The following is a 26,396-nucleotide window of genomic DNA, read 5'->3' as shown; positions in this document are numbered from 1 at the left end:
TAAGATCTCAGGCTCCTGAGTAGCTAGCATTTTTGGAATGAGTAACCAGCACACAGAATGTTTCACATGTTTGATCTCCAAGAAAATGATTCTCCTTTCCTCAATAAAGGAGCTTAATATCTGAATGACTCAGAAATCCAATGATGGAGTTGGGGAGCTATTTCAGTGTCACAAAACAATTCAAGAATAGTGATAAGGAAAGGACCCCAAAGCCAATGTTCTGTATATGAGTGCTCTTTTCCCAGGAGGAAGGAATGATAAAATCCCCTCAATTCAAGACCATGATAGAAGACTGATGGAGTTAGGGAAGGATGCATGGGACACTGAAGGCAGGTTAAGGCTATGAAAACAAGAGGATGGTTGGTAGAGACACTGAGACTTTCTCTTGCTACACTGTCACAGAACAGCGTGTGTCTGGTTTTTATGAGTTGCATTGCTACCTTTGATTTCTCTTCCTCCGTGACTTTTATTTTTCATTGAAGGAGAGGTTACGTAAATATTGAGCCTCTTTGCTTGCAAATTACTGAAGTGGATGAGCACTGTGAGTTGCTGTGGCATGTTTATTGAGGCAGGAATGGATTGCTCTCCTGATGTGCAGGAGACTGTGTAACTTCCTTACACAGCAAGCTGCATGTAGGAATCTGGTAGTGAGGACATCATGGGTTGTTCCTCCTGGGGAAATGTGATCAAAACTGAAGTGGAGCTTGGAGCTGTGGCTCAAGGAGTAGAGTTGCTAGCCTTGAGTGAAAAAGCCAAGGCACAGTGCTCAAGCTCAAAGTTTAAGCCTCATACTATTACCTCCAAAAAAAAAGTCAACCAAAAAGAATTTTGATGTCCTCTTCTCTTTCAGACGATTGCTCTCTTCCTTTATCTGGCAGGAAGGTTGAATGATGAAGGACCATTTCTGATTCTTTGTCCCTTGTCTGTTTTGAACAATTGGAAGGAAGAGATGGAGAGGTAAATAGTAGATGTAGCTGGAACTTTATGGATGATGTTTTCCTGGATGATGTAGACTATATGATAAAACTACCTTATCATAATCAGTAAGATTATTTATGCCAGAAGGCTCTGAACTGATACAAGATAGGTAACACTGAGGATCTGACAGGTGGAACAGTGTCTATTATATGACTGTTCAGCAGTTACTGTATGTATGTATTCATTCATGCATTCACTTATTCATTCATTCATTCATTCACTCAAAGGACAGAACCCAAGCATGATTTTGTTTGCATATTATTTTGACATAGAGTCTTGCTAACTTTGCCCAGGCTGAACTAGAAAACTCATGAACCTCCATTCTATCTACTGAGTAGTTGTAATTATAAGTTTGTACCACTGTGCCTGGCACTATTTGGCAATTTAAAGATCAGTACTCAGGTTTAGTAAATTTTTCTAACGGAGAAACAAAGCCTGGTATGGTGGTGCAGACCTGTAATCTCAGCTCCACAGGAAGACTGGGCAAGTTAGCAAGACACTATCTCAAATCAAAATAAAAACACAAAAGTGAAAGGGCTGGAGTTGTAGCTTGAGTGGTAGAGCACTTAGCTAGTGAGTGCAAGGTCCGAATTCAAACTCTGTCTCTAGCATTGTCAAATTGGGTGGTTTGTGGGGAGGAGGGAGAACCATTCTTTTTCTAATGACAGAAGAAATAACTGATAAGAAAAATAGGCTTCACCTCTTAGAGTAAGCACGAGTCCTCTCAGACCTCACCCTCTCATTGGCTGCCTTGGGGCCTTTCCTGGGGTTTATATTTTACTCTAGTTGGGAGTCCAGGACTCTGTGTACAGGACCTCCTGAGCTTGGCATTACACAACTTCTGTGAAAAGTAACTTTATGGATAACGTGTACCCTGTCTTTGGGGTCACCCGCCATTTCTTGGATCTAGATTGGCTCCAGATCTTTCCTGCATCACCTACGTGGGCGCTAAGGAGGAGAGAGCCCGCCTTCAGTGCAGCCTGAAGGAAGAGTTACGTTTTCATGTGCTGTTGACGACCTATGAGGTACCCTAACCCAGGCACTTAGAAACTTAGAGTTTTACTTTAAATAACACACATTCTCTGGGAAGAGAGTCTGTCCGTGTCTTGTTCTCAGAGAGGGAAGAGAAGGCTCAGGTTTTCCCCCTTCCCCCTCTTTCCTGGTGGCTCTAGCAGGCATCTTAGGATGGTGACCCTGGAGCTGCTTCTTGGCCCATAAGGAGAAGGTAGTGGATGGGGATGTAGGGGTTGGGGGGGCATTTAGCTCTCCTCATTTAAAATTTTTTTTCTAATAATATTTAAAATCTTGTGTGGGGAGGTATGTGTCAGTACTGGGGTATGAACCTCTCCTCCATTTTGAGCTTTTTGCTGGTTAATTGAGGATAAGACTCTTACAGATTTCCCTGCCCAGGCTGGCTTGGAACTGGGATCCTCCGATCTCAGCCTCCTGAGTAGCTAGGATTACAGACATGAGGTACTGGTGCCTGGCTTTACAATCCTGTTCTTTAAGTTGAGACTGGGTTAGTATAAGCAATATTTTTCACTTAATGGTGCCTCAGTTCTGTTTCAAACTTGGCTACTTAAAAATTATGAGGAGAGGGCCAGAAGTTTGGCCTAGTGGTAGAGTGCTTGCCTGGTATGCCCGAAGATCCAGGTTCAATTCTTCATTACCACATACATAGAAAAAGCCAGAAATGGTGCTGTGGCTCAAGTGGTAGAGCTCTAGCCTTGAGAAAGCCCAAGGACAGTGCGAAGAATTTTATCTAATGAGCAGGAAAGACTTGGCCGAATACTGTAATTTAAGTTCACCAACAGAAACAGGAAGCTAGCTTACTTACCAGAAGTAATACCAGAGCTGCACCAATGGTTCACACCTGAGATCCCAGCTACTCAGGGAGCTGATGTCTGAGGACTGAAATTTGAAGCCAGCCTTGCCAGGAAAGTCCACAAAACTCTTATGCCCAATTAACCTGCCAAAAGGCAAAAATGGAGCTATGGCTCAAATGGTAGAGCATCAGTCTTGAGTGAGGCCTTGAGTTCAAGCTCCAGGATCAGCAGACAGACAGACAGACACACACACACACACACACACACACACACACACACACACACGAAAGAATTGCTAATATCCTTAAATTGTCCTTAATTTTTCAGATTTGCTTGAAAGATGCTGCATTTCTGAAATCGTGAGTAGGTTGTGCTAACTCAGAAACTGGTACTTTGTGCTTTCCTCCTATGTTGTATTGTCCTCCTGTATTGTCACTGAGAACCTGTATGGCAAGGCTGAAATCTCATGCTCCAGATTCTTCTTTGCTCTCTGGTTATGTACTTGTTTTATGTCTTTGTTATATATTTGATTGCTGTGAACTTCATCTTTATCTGGCCAGTGGGGAACTATTAAATTTCTTAGCTGGAATGGCTGATTTGGAAGTTGAGATTAAATGGAAGGGTTGGTGGTTAAAAGCTACAAAATTTTTCTATTTGTGTTGTTACTAGGACTAGAACTTTAGGCTTAGGTACAATGCTTTAGCTTTTTCTGCTCAGAGCTGGCACTCCACCACTTGAACCACTTGCCTCCAGCCCAGTGTTCTGGTGGTTAATTGGAGATTAGAGGCTCACGAGCTTTCCTGCCTGGGCTGGCTTGGAACTGTAATCTTCAGATCTCAGCCTCCTGAATTGCTAGGATTACAGATGTGAACCACTGGTCCCCGCTGGATTCTGCATGTTTTGTAGTTTTGCCTCTTTTTACAAAAGATGTATAATGTTCAAATCTTTTTTAGTTATGATTATGTTTATTTCCGATTGAAAGTGTCATTTTTCCCTCCCAGCCTTCCTTGGAGTGTTCTTGTTGTGGATGAAGCTCACAGACTGAAGAACCAAAACTCACAGCTGCACAAGACACTCACAGAGGTAACTTTGTAGGATAGGCTTAGCTTCCTTAATTTTTTTTGGGGGGGGGTGTCATTGGGCTTGAACTCGCCAGGGCGCTGTCCCTGAGCTCTTCAGCTCAAGGCTACTGCCCTACCCTTGAGCCAAGCCCCACTTCCCATTTTCTAGAGGTTAATTGAAGATAAGAATCCCAGGTCCTTTTGTGACAGGGTAGGCTTTGAACCTTGATCCTCAGATCTCAGCCTCCTGAGTAGCTACAATTACAGGCGTGAGCTACCACACCCGACTTCCCTAAGCTTTTTTGCTTAAGTCTAGCACTCTACCACTTGACTCACACAGCTCCACTTCCAGCTTTTTTTGATGCTTAATCAAGGGGCTGGGAGTTTGACCTAGTGGTAGAGTGCTTGCCTAGCATGCACCAAGACCTGGGTTCAATTCCTCAGTACCATATACATAGAAAAAAGCCGGAAATGGTGCTGAGGCTCAAGTGGTAGAGCTCTACCCTTGAGAAAGTCCAAGGACAGTGCTCAGGCCCTGAGTTCAAGCCCAGGACTGGCAAAAAAGAAGAGAAAAGAAGGAAGGAAGGAAGGAAGGAAGGAAGGAAGGAAGGAAAAGAAAGAAAGAAAGAAAGAAAGAAAGAAAGAAAGAAAGAAAGAAAGAAAGAAAGGCAAATAAAAACAATTCTTAAGATTCCACCTCACTCCAGTTAGAATGGCCATGATCAAGAAATCTAATAACAACAGATGCTGGAGGGGATGTGGCCAGGAGGTATCACTACTACACTGTTGGTGGGAGTGCAGACTTGTTCAATCACTGTGGAAAGCAGAATGGCAATTCCTCAAAAGACTAAACATAGAACTCCCCTATAACCCAGCAATTCCACTACTTGGCATTTACCCAATCGTCTAAAAACAAGGACATACTAAATCCACTAGCACAACAATGTTCATTGCAGCACTATTTACCATAGCAAAGATATGGAACCAACCCAGATGTCCCTCACTTGATGAGTGGATCAACAAGATGTGGTATTTATACACAATGGAATTCTATGCTGCCATCAGAAAGAACGACATCGCCCCATTTGTAAGGAAATGGAAAGACTTAGATTTTTTTCTAAGTGAAGTAAGCCAGACTCAAAGGAACGTAGGCTCAATGGTTTCCTTCATTCGTCATAATCAGTAGAAACCTTGGGCTCTCCTAGCAGAGATTTACAATAGAGGATATGGAAACAAAAGCCATATAATGAATGATTGTTGTCCTTAATGTACTATGTTATCTCATCACTTTTGCTATCCCTTGGTTATCTCATATTGTTATAGTACTTTACCTTGTTATCTGATATACTGTATATATGCTTATTTGGTTATTTGAAATAGAATAGGGAAGGGGGGAAAATAAGATGAGAGGCGGGAGTGGGGACCAAGACATGAGAAAGGGTATCAATGTTTGTGAAGTAATGCACCTTCTATCTGGTGAATATAATGTAACCCTTCTAATAATTACAATAAAAATATATGGAAAAAAAAGAATTACTACTATTAAAAAAAGAAAGAAAGAATTTCCTAAACTTTTCTGCCTGGATTGACTTCGGACTGCAATCCTCAGATTTCAGACTCCTGAATAGCTAGGTTTATAGGTGTGAACCACCAGTGCCTGGCTTGACTAGTTTATTTGTTTGTTTCCCAGTCATGGGGACTGAACTCAGGGCCTGAGCACTGCCCTTGGGCTTTCTCAAGGCTAGAGTCCTACCACTTGAGCCACAGCAGCACTTCAGCTTTTTTCTATTTATGTGGTACCAAGGAATCGAACCTGGGTCTTACCACTCTTACCAGTAGGCCAAATTCCCAGCCCCTTGACTTGGTTTTTATATACCTCCACTTTTTTTGTGTGTGTGTGCCAATACTGGGGCTTGAGCTCAGAGCCTTACACCATTGCTTGGCTTTTTCAATCAAGGCTAGCACTCTGCCACTTGAGTCACACCTCCACTTCTGGCTTTTTGGTGGTGCCTAGGTTGTCTTCATACTGTGATCCTCAGATCTCAGCCTCCTGTGTAGCTAGGTATAAGCCACTAGTACCTGGCTATTTTTCCTGCATTTTTATTTCTGACTAAATTTTTATACTGACTAATGAGTATTTAATTACTAATAGGAAGCTTCTTATTCTTATCGGTCTTATTTCTTTCTCAGAATTGTAAGCAATCACTCCATTTGGGGCTGTGCATGACACAATATCCAGCAGCTACAGAAAGTCCTAATGTCTCATAAAGTTTCACAAAAAGGTGTTCTTATAGTCTGGCCCTTCTTGCTTGTTGTGGAAAGTCTGAGGCTGTAGGGTTGGCATCTCAAATGCCAGGTGTGCATGCCTGTGTCTTAGGTGCTTCGTTGGTCCTTAACAGTTTGAATCTTCACATGGCAGTAACCATATTGAATACCATATGAACACACCCAGGTTCACAAATTGAACATCCTTCCTTCCTTACAGTAGGGCCACCTTCACCAGACTGCTGTCCCCTTCTTAACTTTGAAGCCATTAGACAGAGCATGGCCAGGTCCTGGCGGCTCGTGCCTGTAATCCTAGCTGTTCAGGGGGAGATTTAAGGATCATAGTTTGAGGGCCAGCCCAGGTGGAAAAGTCCATGAGACTCTCATCTCCAATTAACTAGTGAAAAGTGGAATTGGAGGGGAGGCTCAAGTGGTCGATGCCATCCTTGAATGTAAAAACTCAGGGAAGCTCCAGCCCTGAGTCCAAGCCCCAGTACCAGCATTGGGGGGGGAGGGGGTAAGGGGAAGGCTAGCTGGCAACTTGAACCTGAGTCTTCTGATTTCATGTTCCATGGTCATTCCATGCCATCCTGAGTTGGGTTTTTGTTGGGTCTCTCAATCTTGCTCACCCATGTCAGAGACATCTCATTTTTTTAATTTTTGCCCTTGAGTTCTCAGTGGTCTTCAGGCTCCTATTGACTGGAACACCTATCCAGAACAGCCTCTCAGAACTCTACTCCCTTCTCAGTTTTGTGGAGCCTGATCTCTTTTCCAGAGAGCAGGTGGAAGATTTTGTTCAACGTTACCAGGACATTCAGAAAGAGTCCACATCAGGCAAGTTTCCTTCTTTTTCTTTTTGTTAGTCACTGGACTTGAACTCAGGGCCTGGTTGCTATGCCTGAGCTCTTTTTCTACCACTTGGAGCTACAGCTCCACTTCTGGTTTTCTGGTGGTTCACTGGAGATAAAGAGTCTTACAGACTTTCCTGCCTAGGCTGGCTTTGAACTGCAATTCTCAGATCTCAGCTTCCTGAGTAGCAGGGATTACAGGTGTGAGCCACCAGGGCCCAGCTGCAAGTTTCTTTTCTACAAATCATCTGCAGAAGGGTCTCAGCAGAGAAACTGCCCTGATGTGTAAGAGTTACTGATAGAACAAAGAGAGACAGGGCAGGTGCTAGATCTCCAGTTGTTCACTCTTCCTCCTTTCCCTCTCTTCCTTCCCTTCTTCCCTCCTTCCCTCCCTCATCCTCATTCTCTCTTCCCTTCCTTCCTTTCCTTTCTTCTAACGCTTTTACAACTTGGGTTCGCGTTACAGGGAGGTGACTAGCATGTACATGAGTACTGTGAAAAATCACTCTACTGATCCAGCCTGCAGAATGAGTGTGAAAATGAGAAGCTAACTAAATAATAAATTGCTGTATGTTCCCTACATTTGCCTCATGATCCTTGTGTTTTTCTTACACAGCGAGTGAGCTATACAAACTCCTGCAGCCATTTCTGCTGAGGCGAGTGAAAGCCGAGGTTGCTGCCGACCTTCCAAGGAAGACAGAAGTAGTGATTTACCATGGCCTGTCAGCCCTGCAGAAGAAATACTACAAGGCCATTTTGATGAAAGACCTGGGTAAGCAGAAGGCACTCATCCTTCTATTTTTGAAGGGCAGGCAGTCCTGGGGCTTGAGCTCAGGGCCTGGGCGTTGTCCCTGAGCTTTGGTTTTGCTCAAGGCTAGCCCTCTACCACTTGAGTGCTGCTTCTGGCCTTTTGGTAATTAACTGGAGTCTCACAGACTTTCCTGCCTGGGCTGGCTTTGAACCACAATTCTTAGATCTCGGCCTCCTGAATAGCTTGGGTTACAGGCGTTAACCATTGACATTGGCCATTATTAAAACAATTTTGTATATGGGCTGATACTAGAGCTGGAACTCAGAACTTGGGCACTGTCCCTTAGCTTTTTTTATTCAAGGTTGGTACTTCCACTTGAACCACATTTCCACTTGTGCCTTTTTGCTGGTTAATTGGAGGTAAGAGTCACAAGAGACTTTCCTGCCTAGGCTGGCTTCAAAACATGATCCTCTGATCTGTCTCCTGTGTAGCTAGGATTATAAGGGTGACCACTAGCTCTGGTCAGTGGCCAAGTGTTCTGAAAATTCCTGAGACTTGGTTGTCAGTTATGGGTAGGTTTGTTTATCTACCTTTACTTATCTGTCTTCTCTCTGTTTAAATTGGCAGATGCATTTGAAAATGAGACGGCAAAGAAAGTGAGACTCCAGAACATCCTGTCCCAGCTTCGAAAGTGTGTGGATCACCCGTACTTGTTTGATGGTGAGTGGTGCCCTGTTCTGCACCATCGTTGAGAAAGTTCTGTGGTCAAAAGTATTTTGAAATTCTTCAAAAGAGTTGCTAGAGCTGGGCATTGGTGTGGCTCATGCCTGTAATTCTAGCTACTCAGAAGGCTGAGATCTGAGGATCATGAAGGCAACCGTGGCAGGAAAATCCTTGAGACTCTTGCCTCCGTTTAACCGTCACAAAAGCAGGAGAGGACCTGTGGCTCAAAGTGGTAGAGCACTAGACTTGAGCAAATAGAGCTCAGAGACAGCACCCAGGCCCTAAGTTCAAGCTCCATGACTTGGGGAGAGGGATGCAGGGGGGAGTTTCTTGAGCCATATTTCTACTTCTAGCTTTTTGCTGGATAGTTAAAAATAAGAATCTCACAGACTTACCTGTTCCATCTGACTTTGAACTGTGATCCTCAAATCTCAGCCTCCTGAATAGCTAGGATTACAGGCGTGAGCCACTGGCACCTGTTTCTAATTCTACTTCTCAATTCTTTTTTATTGCTTTGTTTCGTTTTTGCAGGGTCTCACACTTGCTAGGCCACTTTGGGAGTCATACGTCAACCCCCTTTGCTTTAGTTGTTTTTCAGATAAGGTCTTGTGCTTTTGCCCAGGCTGACCTTGGACCAGAAGCCCAGGCAAATGCCCTGGCTTTCTATTTTTGTTTGGTTAAGCTTCTTGACAGTCCTTAAGCTTTTGCTCAAGGCTAGTACTCTACCACTTGAACCCCAGCTCCGCTTCCAGCTTTTGCTGAGTAGTTCATTGGAGATAAAGCATCTCATAGACTTTCTTGACTGAGCTGGCTTCAAACTGCAGTCGTTAGATCTCAGCCTCCTGAATGGTTAGAATTATAGGTGGAACGACCATCGCCCCAGCCTATTGGCTTTGTTTTGTTTTGTTGAGATAGAGTGTCAATGTTTGTCCAAACTTGTCTTCAGGCAAGATCTTCCTGTCTCCAACTCCCACGTAGCTGGAATTACAAGGGTGCATCCTCACACCAGCCCCTTGGACTTAGAATGAGAAGCTCATAATTTCAGTTCTGAACTTCTTGGCTGCTAGCGTCTCGTTGTGCCTCAATTTCCTGAAGAATGAGCTTGGATTGGGTTTGTTCTTTAGATTGCTGTTTATTAGGCTCTGTTTGGTTAAGCTCTGTGGTTGGTGTCAAGCAGCATTGAGATATTTATGCAAACAGTTACCAAATGCCTCCAACAAAAGAGCCTAGATCAACAGTGGGCATCAGAAAGAGATATGGATGCTGTTACAGCCTGAATATTGGCATGTGTGGGAGTGTGTATGTTTCAGTCTGTGCGTGTGTGTGCATGTGTGCCCCCCTTCTGGAGTTTGAACTCTGGTCTGCTCATTCTCTCTGAGCTTTTTTGCCCAAAGTTCCCACTCTACCACTTGAACCACAGCTCCACTTCTAGCTTTTTGGTGATTAATAGGAGACAAGAGTCTCATAGATTTATTTCCCTGGCCTGGCTTTGAACCTGGTTCCTCACATCTCAGCCTCCTGAGTAGCTGGGATTATACATGTGATCCACTAGCGCCTGGTGGCTGGTGGCTTTCCTACTTGAGGAATCTGGCCTGACATATGGTACGTTATTGAGCAATGGGTTCTCTTCCCCAGGTGTGGAACCAGAGCCTTTTGAAATTGGAGACCACCTGATTGAAGCTAGCGGGAAGCTTCACCTACTGGACAAGCTCCTTGCATTCCTGTATTCCAGGTCAGCAGTAGGTTTCTGAGCTAGTGACTATCCAGACCTGAGTCATGAGGAACTTAATAATTTCTTTTTCTGTGGTTTGCTCTTTGGTCTTTTTTTGTTCTAGGGCTTGAGCTCAGGGCCTCACATTCTTACTTGGCTTTTTCACTCAAGGCTGGGGCTTTATCATTTGAGCCATATCTGAAGTTGTGGCTTTTTTCTGGTTAATTGGAGATAAGTGTCTCTTGGATTTCTCTGGCCTGGCTGGCTTCAAACTGGGATCCTCAGATCTCAGCCTCCTTAGAGTCTAGGATTATAGGCCAAAGTCACTGACACCAGGTCTAGTTAATGATTTCTTGGGATTGATTTGGGTTTTTCCTTTTTCAAGAGCCTGACTAAAGTTCTACCTTCTTGACCTCTTTTCTCCCCACTTTCCATGATCACCCTGTTCTTTTCTTGAATTTACACAGGACTTGGGCCCTGGTCCAGCACTGGCCATGCCCTGCTTACCTTGGCTAGCTGGTTAACTGGAGTGCTCCAGCCGTATCATTTGGCTTCACACGGATGGTGTCTTTTGTAGTTGACTGCTGGCAGCTTGCAGTGAATCAGCATAAAGACTCTCAAAACATCCTTTATGTTAGCCTTTGGGGATTGATTTACATGCAAGGGAAACTTGGGGGTCTCTTTCCCAGAAATTTGAGTTGGGCCCCCAAAGACCAGGTGTAGCCAAACACTGGAGGCTTATGCCTGTAATTCTAGCTACCCAGGAGGCTACGATCTGAGGATCAACATTCAAAGCTAGCCGAGGCAGAAAAGTTTACGAGACTTATTTCCAATTAACCAGCAAAAAAAAAAAAAAAATAGAAGTGGAGATGTGGCTCAAGTGGTGGAGGACCAGCCTTGAGAGAAAAAGCCAAGCAAGAGTGTCCAGGTCCTGAGCTCAAGCTCTACTACTGGCATCACTACAAAATATCCCCCAAACATGTTTAATGTTTGGTGATCTGAGCTTGTACCATGGTCTTGCTAGTCTACCAGAGGGAAAAACCGCAGTTAGGAAAACTCTCAAGGATTTTACACCACCACACCAGAGGTGGCCTCAGGCACCTAACACTTCAGAATTGGCAATATTTTCCAACTTTTGGGATGTACAAGTTAAATGATCACATGTTGAAAGAATTCCTACTTTTTTTTCTTTCTTTCCAGGGGCCACCGGGTTTTGCTTTTCTCTCAGATGACCCAGATGTTAGATATTCTCCAAGACTATATGGATTACAGAGGTAACTCCCCTTAGCCACTCATTTGCTAAACCATCTTTTAGACAATCTATGAAGAGTAATATGGGGTGGGTAAGAATTTTACAAAAGAAAGCGGCTCATGAATCCTGTTCAGAACTAAATAGATGAGTCTGAAGTGGTGGAACATGCCTGTAATGCCAGCTACTCTGAAGACTGAGATCTGAGGATCAAGGTTCAAAGCTAACCTGGGCAGAAAAGTCTTCAACAAACCAGCAAAATGTCAGACTGGAGGCATGGTTCAAGTGGTAGAACATCAGCCAAGATCAAGAAAGCCAAGTGAGAATGGGACACCTAGCAGAGGAACACACACATAAACTCTGTCGGTTGCTGGTGATTCATGATTGTAGTCCTAGATATTCAGGAGACTGAGATCTGAGGATTGGTTTGAAGATAGCTTAGTCAGACAAACCTGAGAGACTCTTAACTACCAAAAAGTTGGGAGTGGGGGGTGTGGCACAAGTGGTAGAGGACCGGCCCTGAATGAAAAAGCCCAGTGAGAGCAGGAGGCCCTGGGTTCTAGCCTCAGTACAAGCACAGAAAGCATATGAACAGTCAAGGGACCGGGGACAGTGGCAGGCAAGTATTCCTTGCATCAGTGCCAGTGGCTAACTGCGTGTAATTTAAAAGACAAAAACAAAACCAACCCCCCTGAGCGCACTTGTAAAATGAGCTTCCCCTCTCAATTTAGGTCTTTTGCATAGGGTTTATTTAAAGTAGACACATGCTTGTTGATGGCGTGTTTGGTTTTGGACTTTTTTTTTTAATTCCCCCAAGTGTTCTTGGAAAGAGTTAAAACTTCTCTGTTTTATTGTTTTATTTTCTAACCCCGCTCCTTTGTCTAAAGGCTATAGCTATGAGCGTGTGGACGGCTCAGTGAGAGGAGAAGAGAGACACCTGGCCATTAAGAACTTCGGACAGCAGCCCGTGTTCACTTTTCTCCTGAGCACCAGAGCAGGTAGGCTACAGGCAGTCCCTTTACCCACCGTCCACGCATCTTCCTGTAAGCCTCTTCAAGGTGAGACGACAGGAACTTACAAGTCTGCTAACTAATAAGTGCCAAAAAAGGAGGGGACTGGGGGTCATTACTATAGTTTGTCCATTTTCCAGAGTTTTGGCATGATAGTGTTTTCTTTATCAATCCATTGAGTCTAGTCTCATGGGAGAAGTACATTTTAAGGCACGGAGTTGGCAGGAAGTCTGGTCTCTTTTCACCACTGGCCAAACAATGTCCTGGAGGACTCCTGGGATTTTGTGCCATCTTTGTTGACACACCCCTTCCCAACCATGAATCTAAGTGGGATTTTTGCTGGTTGCTCTTCCTGCCAAGAATACTTTGCAGGCATGTTGTCCACATTTTACCGACATCTTACTTACATCTAATGAAACCACCAGCCATGTAGAAGAATCACGTGTCCCCATGTGATGTGCATCTCAAAGCACATGCATTGCATTGGTGGTGTTTTACTATGTACAGTGCCATGTACAAGCAGGGAAGCTGAAGTCAATCTGGAGAGACAGAGAGCTTAGATCCAGCAGACCAGAAGTTACATTTGGACTTATAGTCTTAGTTTCATTATCTGTCTGTCTATCATCTCTCTTAAATCCTTGTGGAATAGATGAGGAGCACAAAAGGGATAAGAGAGCAACGAGGTCAGGTGCTTGCATCTCTGATCCTAACTCCTCAGGAAGCTGAGGCTCACTGTTCAAAGCCAGTTGAACTGGACTGTTTGCTGTCCTTTTTTCGCTGTAATTTTGCACATTTTCCTATTTAGCAGGTTTCCCCCTCAACGTTCAAGTGTTTTTCTGTGAGTGACTCCTATTGCCACTAGGTGGCAGTAATCACTTAAGAATCTTTCCCAAACAGCTGACTAGAACTTATTGATAAAAATCATCAGTGTTTGGGCTGGGAATTTGGCCTAGTGGTAGAATGACTGCCTAGCATGCACGAAGACCTGGGTACCACATACATAGAAAAAAACAGAAGTAGTGCTGTGGCTCAAGTGCTAGAGCTCTAGCCTTGAGAAAGCCCAAGGACAGTACTCAGGCCCTGAGTTTAGGCCCCAGGACTGGCCAAAAAAAAAAAAGGAGAAAAATCATCAATGTCAGATGCTGGTGGTTCATGCCTGTAATCCTAGCTACTCTGAGGCTCAAATCACAGGAACTTTGAAGCCAGCCTTTATCTCCAGTTAAACAGCAAAAAGCTAGAAGAGTAGATGTGGCTCAAGCATAGAGCTCACACCTTGAGTAAAAAAGCCAAGCAAGGATGTGAGGCCCTGAGTTCAAATCCCAGTACTAGCACAAAAGACAGTATGTCAGAAGGAGGTAGTTGATCTGATTGCCTAACTGTAGTTTGCAAGTGTGATCAAATGCTCTTGTGTTATGAATGACCCAGCAAGTCTCTTACATTTGTTTCTGTTTTCTGAAAGAGCATGTTATTTATTTTTTGTGCCAGTACCGGAGCTTGAACTTAAGAGACTTGCACTGTTGCTTGGCTTTATTGCTTGAGGCTGGTGCTATACCACTTGAACCACAATCTCTCCAGCTTTTTGCTGGTTAATTAGAGTCCCACAGAGTTTATTGCCATCTTTGCTGGTCCTCAGATCTCAGCTTCGTGAGTAGCTATGATTACAGGTGTGAACTACCAGCAGTTGGCTTCGGTTTATTTATTTTTTGCAAGCTGATCTAGCAAAATCCAACTAAAGTTTTCAAGCAAAAGAGATTTCAAGTTTCTCAGCACTCATTTGCAAGTCCTCCTTCCTTCTGTTAAGATTTAATAGTTCTTTTTCCCCAGGCCAGGCAGTGTGAGGTCACACGTCACCACTTCCAGGCTCTGGAGTTAGGGCAGGATGCCTCCTGTGTGAAGGCACTCAGCTCGACTGATTGTGATTCTTCAGGGTAGCCCCGCCTGTGCCTCTCTTCCAGTTCCTCACCTGTGCACCACGGTGTATTCCTTTATCCTTTGCTTCCAGGTGGCGTGGGCATGAACTTAACAGCGGCCGATACCGTGGTTTTTGTGGACAGCGACTTTAACCCTCACAATGACTTGCAGGCGGCTGCCAGGGCTCACCGGATTGGCCAAGACAAGTGAGTGAGCCAGGCATGGGTGTGGCTTGCCTCAGGAGGCTGAGATCTGAAGATCCAGGTTGCAAGCCAGCCCTGGCAGACACATCTCCAAGACTTCAATTAAACAGCAAAAAATTGGAAGTGGAGGCAGGCTCAAATGGTAGAATACCAGTCTTAAGGGGAAAAGCCAAGTGAAAGCACAAGACCTTAAGTTCATACCCTAGTACAGGCACTCCTCCCCGCCAAAAAAAAGCAGGGGTGGTGCTGAGGGGTCATGAAATATTGTCCAAAAGATGGGTGTGACTTTATTGCCTCCTGCTCTTGTGTAGCTTTTTGGCTCCAGGCTGGTACTTTTCCACTTGAACCCCACCACTACTTCTGACTTTTTGCTGGTTAGGTGGAGATAAGTGTTTCATGGACTTTCGAGCATGGGCAGACTCCAAGGGAGATGCTCAGAGTTCATTCTCCTGAGGAGCTAGGATTGCAGGTGGGAGCCACTAGCACCTGTTCTTTTAATTGTCCCCTGGATAGGCATGGGTGCGTGGTTTTGCTTCCTTTTACATACACTTACCTGGCTCGTTCCCCCCATTTGTAGGCGCTCATTTCATCATTGTCATTGACTTCTCTGCAGGTCTGTTAAAGTTATTCGGCTGATCGGCCGGGACACTGTGGAAGAAATCGTCTACAGGAAGGCAGCCTCCAAACTGCAGCTCACCAACAAGGTCACAGAAGGAGGCCATTTGACTCTAGGAACCCAGAAAGCAGCTGATGCGGATCTCCAGGTAGGACACAGCCGGGAGCTGTGACAGTGGCTCACGCCTGTCATCCCAGCGACTCAGGAGGCTGAGAATGGGGATTACGGTTCACAGCCAGCCCGGCAGGAAAGTCTGTGAAGCTCTTATCTCCAATGAATCACCAAAAAGCTGGAAGTAGAGGTGTGGCTCAAGTGCTAGAGTACTAGCTTTGAGCTAGCTTGGGGACAGTGACCAGACCCAGAGTTCAAGCCCCACAACCAGCACAAAAGAAGGGATTGGGATGGGGAGGAAGCAGGGAAGAACAGATTGCCAAAGGGAAGGAGTTGGCTTATCTGGAGATCGAGTACTTGGAGGAGACTTTTCATTCTATGAAGTTTAGCAGTGAAAAAGCTAGGACAGAGTCTCTGACTAAGGCTTCTGGGAAGGCCAGGAAGGGTTGTTATTCTTAATTGCTTTTGTTCTTACAAAAAAAAAATGGAGGCCTATAAATTAGTGTTATGTTGTTATGGAGACTTGTCAAAGGCCACAACTCTGGTTGTTTATCACCTCTGTTTACCCATCGTGCAATGATCGAACAGTCTGATTGGTGCCATCTTGATTCAGTAAGGGAAAGGCCGGCTGGCTGGGGAAGGAACGTGCCTGGGCTCTTTCAGCCACTGAGCACTGGTACTTGCTTTCTTCAGAACTAACTGGACTCTTGTTTCCTCCACTGAAGTTAAGTGAGATTCTCAAGTTCGGCTTGGATAAACTGCTGTCCTCTGAGGGGAGCACTATGGATGACACAGACCTGGAGTGCATCCTGGGAGAAACCAGGGATGGCCAGTGGGTCCCTGACGCCCTGCCTGCTGAAGGAGGAGAGGACAGAGAGCCAGAGGAAGGAAGTGAGTCGGAACAGACAGCAAATGACATAACGTAGGCCTGAACTAGGGTACGGGGCCCCTGGAACATCCTGCTCTCAGAAATCACTTCCTTCCCTGTTGCCAACTTGTGCAAACTGTGTATGTGTGTAAGTGTGTGCATGTGCTGAGACCAGTGCTTGAACTTGAGTCTAGCACCCTAACTTGGCTTTTCTACCGAAGGCTGGTGCTCTACCACTTGGGCCACAGCTCCACTTTGGCTTTTTGGTAGTGAATTGGAAATAAGAGTCTAATGGACGTTTTTGCCCCAGGCTGGCCATTGAACCCCAGTCTTCAGATGTCAGCCTCCTGAGTAGCTAGGATTAATTTCAGGAGTGAATCACCAATGCCTGGTTTCTGTTTCAGAATGTCTTCACTGTCATTGAGGGATTTCAGGTTAGGGAAGAAATGGATATATATGCTCATTTTTTTTGTTACATTTGATCTCCTTAAATATCAAAGCTTATATCCCATTTTTCCCTGTGCATAGATTCATTATGAGTCGTGGAGCTTGAATTCAGCACCTGGTGCTGTCTCTGAGTTCTTTTGCTCAAGGCTAGCACTTTACAACTTTGAGCCACAGCTCCACTTCTGGCTTTCTCATGGTTGATTGGAGATAAGAGTCTCAAGGACTTTCCTTCTGGCCCATTTTTTGAACCATGATGCTCAGATCTCAGCCTCTTGACTAGCTAGGATTGTAGGTGTGAGCCACCAGCGCCCAGCTATATTTTTCTTCAGACCAAAAACCCCTCAGTTGAATTAAAATTTGTAATGTTTTCTTTTTGAAATATTTTTGAGACATTATCTTTAGGTAGTTGTACACAGGAGTTTCAAGTCAACCTGTCAAGTTTCTGAGTACAGGTCATCTTGATCCTTGTCACCCATTCCATCCTTCTCCCCATCTCTCTCCACCCCACCCGTCCCCCAAGTTCCCTGGGCACACCTCTACATGTGGACATTGAACACTGTAGGATGCTGGCTGTGAGGGGCGAGTCTGGCTTCCTGAGTGGAAGATGTTCCTGTGGGCTTCAGCCTCCTCATGGCTACAAAATTAAGATGGAGAACACAGTGAGCATTTCATGAATGAATATGAAAGAGTAGAAATTGAAACAGCCTCTGTCAAAAGTAAATCAAAAGCAGGATTGCTTTATCTTAAAACAAAAAAAAAACAACCAAACAAACCTTGCATTTTTGAGTTGAAAATTTCATGCAGTCTGCAGCTATGTCCGTTGATCATATATGACATTTCCTGGCTCCTTATTTTTTTTCTCTCACTTGTTGATAGAGAGCCTCATTGCAAGCCCCCTGCTGATTTAATTAGCAAATGCCAATTAGAATTACAGCTGGCTAGATTGGGTACAAGTGTGGAGCAGTTGATCTCTTGAGAATGAAAATGTTTTGCTTTCATTTTCCCCAGGGAAAACATACTTACAGCTAATTTCATAAAGCTGGGGAAATACATTATTTGTTAACATGTGTTATTAAATACACTTCAGTTTCCACTCGTTCTCTTACCTATCTGTGGTTGCTGGTCTTGGCTGGTTTTCACTTGATTCACAGTCTTGGCAGATGACCTAGCTTCACAGAGCCTCTGTATCCTTGTCTACAAAACGGTGCTAGTAATACCTGCTTTGCCTTCTTACCTGATTACAAAAGTCAGGCGAGATGATAGGGGTGAACACATTGTTTAAGATTACATTACAAGGGCGAAGAGTTTGGCCTAGTGGTAGAGAGCTTGCCTAGCATGCACAAAGACCCGGATTCGATTCCTCAGTACCACATACGTAGAAAAAAAAAGCCAGAAGTGGTGCTGAGGCTCAAGTGGTAGAGCTCTAGCCTTGAGAAAGTCCAAGCACAGTGCTCAGGCCCTGAGCTCAAGCAAAAAAAAAAAAAAAAAAAAAAAAAAAGATTACATTACAAGGGCATGGAGCGTGGCCTAGTGGTAGAGTGCTTGCCTAGCATGCACAAAGACCCAGAGTCGGTTCCTCAGTACCACATACATAGAAAAAGCTGGAAGTGGTGCTGTGGCTCAAGTGGTAGAGGGCTAGCCTTGAGAAAGCCCCAAGGGACAGTGTTCAGGCTCTGAGCTCCAGCCCCAAGAGCTGGTGGCTCATACCTATAATCTTACCTGTACAGGAGGCTGAGATCCGATGTCTGAGGTTTAAAGTCAGCCCAGGCAGAAAAGTCTGTGAGACTTCTCATCTATGATTATCCACCAAAAAATCTGGACATGGAAGTATGGCTCAGGTGGTAGATGCCAGCTTTGAGGGAAAAAGCTAAGGGACCGTGTTCAGTCCCTGAGTTTAAGCCCTAGGACCAACACATACACACACACACACACACACACACACACACACACACACACACATGCACACACAACAAACAGAAAAACTGTATTTAAGAGATTATTTTGGTGGTGACACTTTTTTTTTCTTCTCCATCTCCCATTTGTACCTTTTACTATATAGGAATGGGGAAAAGATGTGTTTGATCAAAAAAGTAGAGATTGTATGGGGGAATGCTAAGGTCATTGAGATCAATGATGAAGAATAGCCAGAGAGAGAGAGCCCCATGTTGTATGTGGACCAAGTCCTGTTCTTGCAGAAATATGGATTTCTGTGCATACCAGAGCATGATGGGAAAGGAAGCCATTTCATCACAAGCTGCTTTCAGCCTGTTCAAAACATGGTGGCAACCTAGTCACCTTAATACTCACAGCTTTGAATAGAAAATAAGCTTTTTTCTTTACTTTGTTTTTGCTGTAATTGGACATAGATCCTCCCAAGTTTGTATGCCTGGGCTGGCTTCGCATCATGATCCTCAGTTCTCAGTCTCCTGTGTAGCTAGGAAGGATTACAGGTGTGAGCCACCAGCTCCTAGTTAGCTGCCAGCACCCAGCTGGTTTCTCATTGTTTTAACATTTCTCTCTCTCTTTGTGTTTTATGTTCTTAGAAAACCATATGTACTTATTTGAAGGTAAAGATTATTCTAAAGAGCCCAGTAAAGAAGACAAAAAGTCATTTGAGCAGCTGGTAACTCTTCAGAAAACTCTTTTGGAGAAAATGAGTCAAGAGGGACGGTCACTCCGAAAGAAAGGCTGTGTAAGAACTATTAATTTAATGTAATAGTATAAATTCTTCCAAACTGTCATAGTAAAAGAAAAAAAAATGAAGCTAGGATCATTTTATTCTCTTAGGGTGATTTGTTGAGAAATGAGTAACTATTGACTGCAACAAATTAACTGGATCCCAGAGCCGTGTAAAATATTCTCATAATAAAACACTAACAAAGCTGGGTGCTAGTGGTTCATGCTTGTTATCCTAGCTATTGAGGAGACTGAGATTTAAGGTTCAGGGTTCAAAGCCAGCTAGGCAGACAAATATTAGAGACTGTTATCCATTTAACCACCAAAAAGCCATAACTATTGCTGTGGCTCAAGAAGAACTCAGTCTTGAACAGAAAATCTAAGGGAAAGCATGGGGTCCTAAATGCAAGACCCAGAACTAGTATAAAAGCAGGCAAGCTAGGTGCTGGTGGCTTATGCCTATAGACCTAGCTACTCGGGAAGCTGAGATTTGGGGATTGCAGTTGAAAACCAGTCCAGGCAGGAAAGTCTGTGAGACTTATCTCCAATGAACCACCAGAAAACTGGAAGTAGAGCGGTGCCCCAAAGTGGTTGAGGACTAGCCTTGAGTAAAAAAGCTCAGGGATAGCTTTCAGTCCCAGATCTCAAGCTCTAGAGCTGACAAAAAGAAAAGAGAGCAAGGTGCATATACTGTATCCTTCACTGCTGCTGCAGGCATCTGCGGCCCTTCTTTTCTAAGCCACCCCAGAGGATCATAACACCCACTGTTGACCATTGTGACCTTATGTCATAAATGACAAGTAATGTTCAATGTTGGCTGCTTAATATGTGCTCACTAAATTTTAGCTATCATTAAGATAATCAAGATGATGCATCATTTTGCTTTTTTGTGTGTGAGGAAATACTCAGGCTTTTTCTCTCACAGCTGACGCTCCACCACTTGGGCCTTTTGCCGCTTCATTGAAGATAGAGGTGTCAGATTTTTCTGCTGAAGCTGTCTTTGAACCATGATCCTCAGATCTCAGCCTCCTAGGATTCCAGGCATGAGCCACCAGCGCCCAACAGAAATCTTTGTTTGAAAAGGAATTGTGCGATACATTTGTAGAAAAGATTTGAATATACCATGAAAATACCATGGTGCAAGATATACTTTCAGTCTAGGGGGGAAAACAAGTCCTGTGCAGAAGTATCTCATTCCCATGAAGCAAGTGGAAAGGATAGAGCCTGTCACGGTGGTCACCATCCCTGTGATCTTACTGCGTAACAGTAATTCGAACCATGTGGGTAATACAGAGACAGCACCCAGCATGTTGTTCTCTACATGGCTGAGTAATGATCATAGTGCCTGACGTTCCAACCTACAGCCCTTGCTCTCCTTCAGGTTCTAATTCCCGGTCTTGTGGAGGGGACTCCCAAGAGGAAGCGAGTTCTGAGCCCAGAAGAACTGGAGGAGAGACGGAAGAAAAGAGAAGCAGCAGCAGCCAAGAGAAAGAGACAGATAGAGGAGAGGAGGCAGGCAAAGGAAGAAGCTGAGCATAAGAAAAAGTACGCATCCTACGACCAAGCTGAGGGTCATGGTTTGTTAAGGGGTCACTGTTGCATAGCTGGACTCTATAGCTGAATGTCACATTCAAAAACTAGAAAATGTAGTATTTGTCGGTGGCTCACACATGTCATCCTACCTACTGAGGAGGCTGAGATCTGAGAATCATGGTTTGAAGCCAGCTTGGGCAGAAAAGTCCATGATCTTCTTTTTCTTTTTTTCTTTCTTTTTTTTTGCCAGTCCTGGGGTTTGAACTCAGGGCCTGAGCACTGTCCTCAGGCTTTCTCAAGGCTAGAGCTTACCACTTGAGCCTCAGCACCACTTCTGGCTTTTCCTATGTATGTGGTACCAAGGAATTGAACCCAGGTCTTTATGCATGCTAGGCAAGCACTTTAACCACTAGGCCAAACTCCCCAGTCCAGTCCATGATAGTCATCTCCAGTTAATCAGCGAAGAATGGGAAATGGAGATAGGACAAACAGTAGAGCACCAGCTGTGAGTAAAAAAGCCAAACGAAAGTGCAGAGCTCACAGGTGCACAGCACAGAAAATGTTCATCAAAACTAGCTGTAACTATTCATATCAGAACATATGCGAAAGATGAACATTTCATCTGCTTCAGTGAGACACCCTGAGTGCAGAGATATGTATTCTGTTGAAATAATTTTTTGGTTGTTTGCTTTTGACAGTCATGGGGCTTAAACTCAGGACCTGGGCTCTGTCCCTGAGCTTTTTCTCTCAAGGTTAGCATTCTACCACTTTAAGCCACAGCTCTACTTCTGGTTTTCTGGTGGTTAATTGGAGGTAAGAGTTTCACAGTGACTTTTCTGCCTTGGATGAGTTTGAACTATGATCCTTAGATCTCAGATCCTGAGTAGCTAGGATTACAGGCATGAGCCACCAGAGGAAATAAGAAATTTGGAAGGTTTTATTGTAGCTGACAAGAAGTCATTTATTTGAACAGTCCCTTGTAGTCATTTTCTTAGAATCAGAGACATTTGTTGGCTGCTAATTATTGAAGTGTAGTCAGGAGGCAGTGAGCTTATCAGTGACTTATTTACAAATGAGTGGAAAACTTCAATCCAGGCAAGTTTCTCGTTGTCTTTCCACATGGCCATATTGTTTGTAACTGGCAGCGCAGAATGTTTCAGGGCTAGCTGATTCCCTTCTTCTCTTTGGCCTCCTGAAGGATGGCCTGGTGGGAGTCCAACAGCTACCAGTCTTCGTGCCTGCCTTCGGAGGACAGTGAGGCAGAGGAGCTTGAGGATGAGGCCGAAGAGGACTCTTCTGACCTGGATGATGGAGACCTGGACTCCACCTCCATCAAGTATGTCAGTGGAGATGTTACCCACCCGCAGGCCGGGCCAGAAGACGCTCTTATCGTGCACTGCGTAGGTAGGTGACAGGGCCTGGAGCCTGGATGGCACCAAGAAGTGGGGAGGACATGGAAAATGGCCACGTAAGTGTAGTGATTCCAGAAAAGCAGGGTTCAGAATCAAGACACAGACTTGACTCTTTTTCCTTCCACCCAATCTCTCTTGAGCCTCAACTTCGTTAGCCATCTAATGGAATATGCCTGCTTCATCTTCTGCACTGTGTGTGTGTGTGTGTGTGTGTGTGTGTGGTGTGTGTGTGTGTGTGTGTGTGTGTGTGTGTGCACGTGTGTGTGTGCGCGCACGCGCATGCACTTATACTGGGGCTTGAAGTCAGGGCCTTGCATTCTCCTTGGCTTTTTTTTCTTTTTTGCCCAAGACTTGCTCTTCTACCTCTTGAGCTACACCTCCACTTCCAGCTTTTCGCTGGTTCACTGGAGATGAGTGTCACAGACTTTCTTCCTGGGCTGGCTCCAAATCATAATCTTCAGATCTCAGCCTCCTGAGTAGCCAGAATGACAAGATCTGAGCTTTCAGCTCCTGGCTTCCTGATCAACACTCACAAAACAGTCTCCACCTCTGTGCTGTTCTCCCTCCTCTTCCTACTCTACTTCCTTTGTCACTCTAGATCACCACCTGTCGTATTAGCATGTGTTTTGATTTGCCCATAGCTTTGCATCAGAAAAGAAGCTGCCCTGGGCAGAAATGGGCTGTGTTTTTTTCACTGCTGTCACCCTTGCTTATACAGCAATGCCTGACAGTCCTTATAGTATGTGTCATCGGAATTCAAGGGACTAAGGGAGGAGGTTCTGCTCCTGCCCTTTCTTTTTCACTTGCCTCCTGGAAGTCACAGACACATATTGGAGATGCTGACCTGGTAGGATGGTTAGTTGTGTCTCCTAGAAGTCCTCAGTGTATTTGGGAAATCCAAATAGAAAATTTCTGGATCAGATCCCTTTTCTCTAGCCTATTGGGTGTGCCTGTTTTGTATTCTAGTTGACAATTCAACTGGACTTTCTGTAAATGAAAATTTTCTCTTTTCCTCTGTCAGATGACTCTGGCCGTTGGGGCCGAGGTGGTTTATTCACAGCCCTGGAAGCAAGATCAGCTGAGCCACGAAAACAATACGAGTTGGCTGGGAAAATGCAAGGTAAAGAGGCAAGATGGAATAGTGAGGAAAGGACACTTCACATAATACTAGATGGGTAAGGAGTCAGAAGAGCTGCTTAGGGCCTGAGTTCTGTCATCAGTTAGCTTGTGATGTCATTTAGAGATGGTCCCTTTCCCTCTGACTGTTTCCTCATCTGTGATTGGCGAGTGATATTTTTCCACCTACCTTGATGGAATTATAATGGGGCTCCTGAGTGCGCATGTGTTCTGAAAAATGTCACTCGTGACATCTGTCTTCAGGTCTTAGAACAAAGATTATCTCATTGCTTCCAGCTCAGCCCCTCTTCCTTAGGGAGAATCTCATGAAGGCCTCAAACCTATGGAGAGAAACCATGCGCACTATTGAATTTTTTTTGTTGTTGTTTTGTTTTTTGCCAGTCTGGGGCTTGAACTCAGGGCCTGGGCACTGTCTCTGAGATTCTTTTGCTCAGGATTAACACTCTACCACTTGAGCCACAGCGCCACTTCTGGCTTTTTCTGTTTATGTGATACTGAGGAATCAAGCCCAGCACTTCATGCATGCTAGACAAGCCACATTCCCAGTCCCCCTTACCCCACTATTGAGGTGCTACATGTAGATCAGTAGATGGGGCCAGGTGCTGAGAGATGGGAGGGTGTGTTAAGTTAAACCAGGTTTAACTTAACCTGCGACAGAAGTCAGGAGCCAGGGGAGGTTGTAATACTGAGCAAATAGCATCCCTTGGCACAGAAGAATGGAAAGTCACCCCGCTGGCATGCAGAAAGCACAACATACAAGAGGTAACATTATCATCATGATCATATGGGGCCCTCTGGATTTTTCTGATGGATTTTTAGTGCTGTTTGATTGGCACCTTCACAAGGGTGGATACACTCAGCCCAGATCTGGAGCTGACTCAGCAGCTGGAAAAGCAGAGGAGAGAGATCTAATCCAGTGTTAACAGCCTGTAAAACAAGAGGGCAGGGAACAAAGTAGAAAATATTTCCTTAGAGGAACAAAGGCAAGACTGAGTTGCTTGAAGACATAGTGTTTTGAGGTAAAAGTTGAATAGCCTTTTTCAAAAAATGTATGGGACCAGAATTATTTCAGATGAGGAGGAGGCTGTTGAAGTATTTGCACATATACAATAAGGCATGTGTGTGGAAGTGAAATCTGGGTTTAAATGCAAAACATCATTAATGAACCAGGAACTGGTGCTCACATCTGTAATCCTAGCTATGAGATAGGATTTGCAGGTCAAAGTCAACTTGGGCAGGAAAGTCCATGAGACTCTTATCTCCAATAAACTATTCTGAAAAGGCTGGAAATGGTACTTTGGCCCAAGTGGTACAGTGCTAGCCTTGAGCACAAAGAGGCTCTGGGACATCACCCAGACCCTGAGTCCATGCCCCAAGTCTGGCCAAAAAAAAAAGCCAGAAGTGGAGCTGTGGCTTAAGTAGTAGAGCATGGTCTTGAGTAAAAAAGCTAAGGGATAGCACCAGGCCCTAAGTCCAAGCCCCAGGGCCACACACACACACACATACACACACACACACACACTCACTCACTTAGCAAAGTAGTCTTTAGTATGAGATGCTGAAATGAGGATAAGAACAGGAAAAGACCACTGGCTTTGAACCAAGGTCAGTCACACAGCTTTGGGACCCTTTGGCTGTGAGGGGTGGTCTGCTGTCTGTGTAGACTTGGGCTTGTGGGACGTGGAAGTTAGAGCAGGCCTCCTTTCTGCAGGAGGGCCCAGCAAAGCGTACACAGCTGGGCAGCCCAGACGTATTCAGAGTAGACCCTGTGCCATAGACCTTGGGAATGTAATGTTCTTTTGGTTGTTTTTGTGATTTGTTTTGTTTTTTTTTCTCTCCTCAGATTTGTGTTTGGGGGGTGTCCTTTTATTTCCCATTGATGATAAAGAATCAAGAGACAAGGGGCAGGATTTGGTAAGTCAAACACACACACACACACACACACACACACACAGAATAGTCAGAATGAAAGATGAAAGTTAGGCTCATATGAACTTGTTATAAAGCTGTCTGGCCTCTGGCCTGCGGTGGGGTCATGTGGCAGGGCTGTCGTGATATGGTGCTACAGTGTTTGGATGTATTTCCCACAGTGCTACGGCCCATAGACCCTGGTCAGGGCTTTCTTTCAGCCTTTCCTTGTTTGTGGGTGGCCTCCTGTAATGTGATCACACACTCTGCTCATGAGCATCCCTGCTTCTTCCCATGCGACCAAGTTTTCTCTTCTTAAAAGTTCGTGGTGGAGGCTGGGCACTAGCCAGGAGGCTGAGATCTGAGGATCATGGTTCAAAGCCAGCCTGGGCAGGAAAGTCCATGAGACTTTTATCTCCAGTTAACCACCAGAAAACTGGAAGTGGCGCTGTGACTCAAGGGGTAAGGGGGTCAGCCTTGAGCTGACGAGCTCAGGAACAGTGCCCAGGCCCAGAGTTCAAGTCCCACCATGGACAAAAAAAAAGTTCATGGTGGAATTTTAGCTACTCAGGATCATGGTTCAAAGCTAGCCAGGGCGGGAAAATCCATGAGACTTTTTATCTCCAGTTAACTAGCAAAAAGATGTAAGTGAAGCTGTGGTTTAAGTGGTAGAGGGTCGGCCTTGAGTGGAAAAACAACTGAGCAAGAGGACAGATTCTGAGTTCAAGACCCAGTATTGGCACACACACCCCTAGATAGATAGATAGATAGATAGATAGATAGATAGATAGATAGATAGATAGATAGATAGATAGATAGATAGATAGGTGGGTGGGTGGATGGATAGATAGATAGATAGATAGATAGATAGATAGATAGATAGATAGATAGATACACCCCTAGATAGATGATAGATAGATAGATAGATAGATAGATACACCCCTAGATAGATAGATAGATAGATAGATAGATAGATAGATAGATACACCCATAGATAGATAGATAGATAGATAGATAGATAGATAGATAGATAGATAGATAGATAGATAGATACACCCCTAGATAGATAGATAGATAGATAGATAGATAGATAGATAGATAGATAGATAGATAGATAGATAGATACACCCCTAGATAGATAGATAGATAGAT

The 26,396-nt window shown here is 44.5% G+C and overlaps 1 protein-coding gene and 1 long non-coding RNA gene across 2 annotated transcripts in view; one reads left to right on the top strand and one right to left on the bottom strand.

Moving 5' to 3' along the window:
• The window catches only part of Chd1l (chromodomain helicase DNA binding protein 1 like), a 31,215-nt gene that overhangs the window by 2,040 nt on the left and 2,779 nt on the right, over nt 1-26,396 (top strand). Inside the window, exons 3-20 of the mRNA XM_090334167.1 lie at nt 851-957; nt 1,889-2,003; nt 3,132-3,163; nt 3,806-3,887; nt 6,802-6,964; nt 7,595-7,750; nt 8,357-8,449; nt 10,088-10,184; nt 11,364-11,437; nt 12,300-12,410; nt 14,425-14,539; nt 15,150-15,300; nt 15,989-16,154; nt 19,122-19,270; nt 20,636-20,799; nt 21,986-22,191; nt 23,221-23,319; nt 25,180-25,250. Of these exons, the coding sequence (XP_090190293.1) occupies nt 851-957; nt 1,889-2,003; nt 3,132-3,163; nt 3,806-3,887; nt 6,802-6,964; nt 7,595-7,750; nt 8,357-8,449; nt 10,088-10,184; nt 11,364-11,437; nt 12,300-12,410; nt 14,425-14,539; nt 15,150-15,300; nt 15,989-16,154; nt 19,122-19,270; nt 20,636-20,799; nt 21,986-22,191; nt 23,221-23,319; nt 25,180-25,250 (2,151 nt within the window). The remainder of the gene's footprint in view (nt 1-850; nt 958-1,888; nt 2,004-3,131; nt 3,164-3,805; nt 3,888-6,801; nt 6,965-7,594; nt 7,751-8,356; nt 8,450-10,087; nt 10,185-11,363; nt 11,438-12,299; nt 12,411-14,424; nt 14,540-15,149; nt 15,301-15,988; nt 16,155-19,121; nt 19,271-20,635; nt 20,800-21,985; nt 22,192-23,220; nt 23,320-25,179; nt 25,251-26,396) is intronic.
• Nucleotides 17,133-17,771, bottom strand: LOC150061293 (uncharacterized). The gene is made up of 3 exons (XR_016535899.1): nt 17,685-17,771; nt 17,352-17,477; nt 17,133-17,212 (listed from the first exon to the last, which is right to left on the bottom strand). It is a non-coding gene; the product is annotated as an uncharacterized LOC150061293 (long non-coding RNA).

This window comes from Megascapheus bottae, chromosome 6, assembly GCF_031878675.1.
Source record: "Megascapheus bottae isolate mThoBot1 chromosome 6, mThoBot2.hap1, whole genome shotgun sequence".
Lineage (NCBI taxonomy): Eukaryota > Metazoa > Chordata > Mammalia > Rodentia > Geomyidae > Megascapheus > Megascapheus bottae.
Note: the sequence above shows the minus strand (reverse complement) of the source record. Positions and strands in the feature narration are given on the sequence as shown.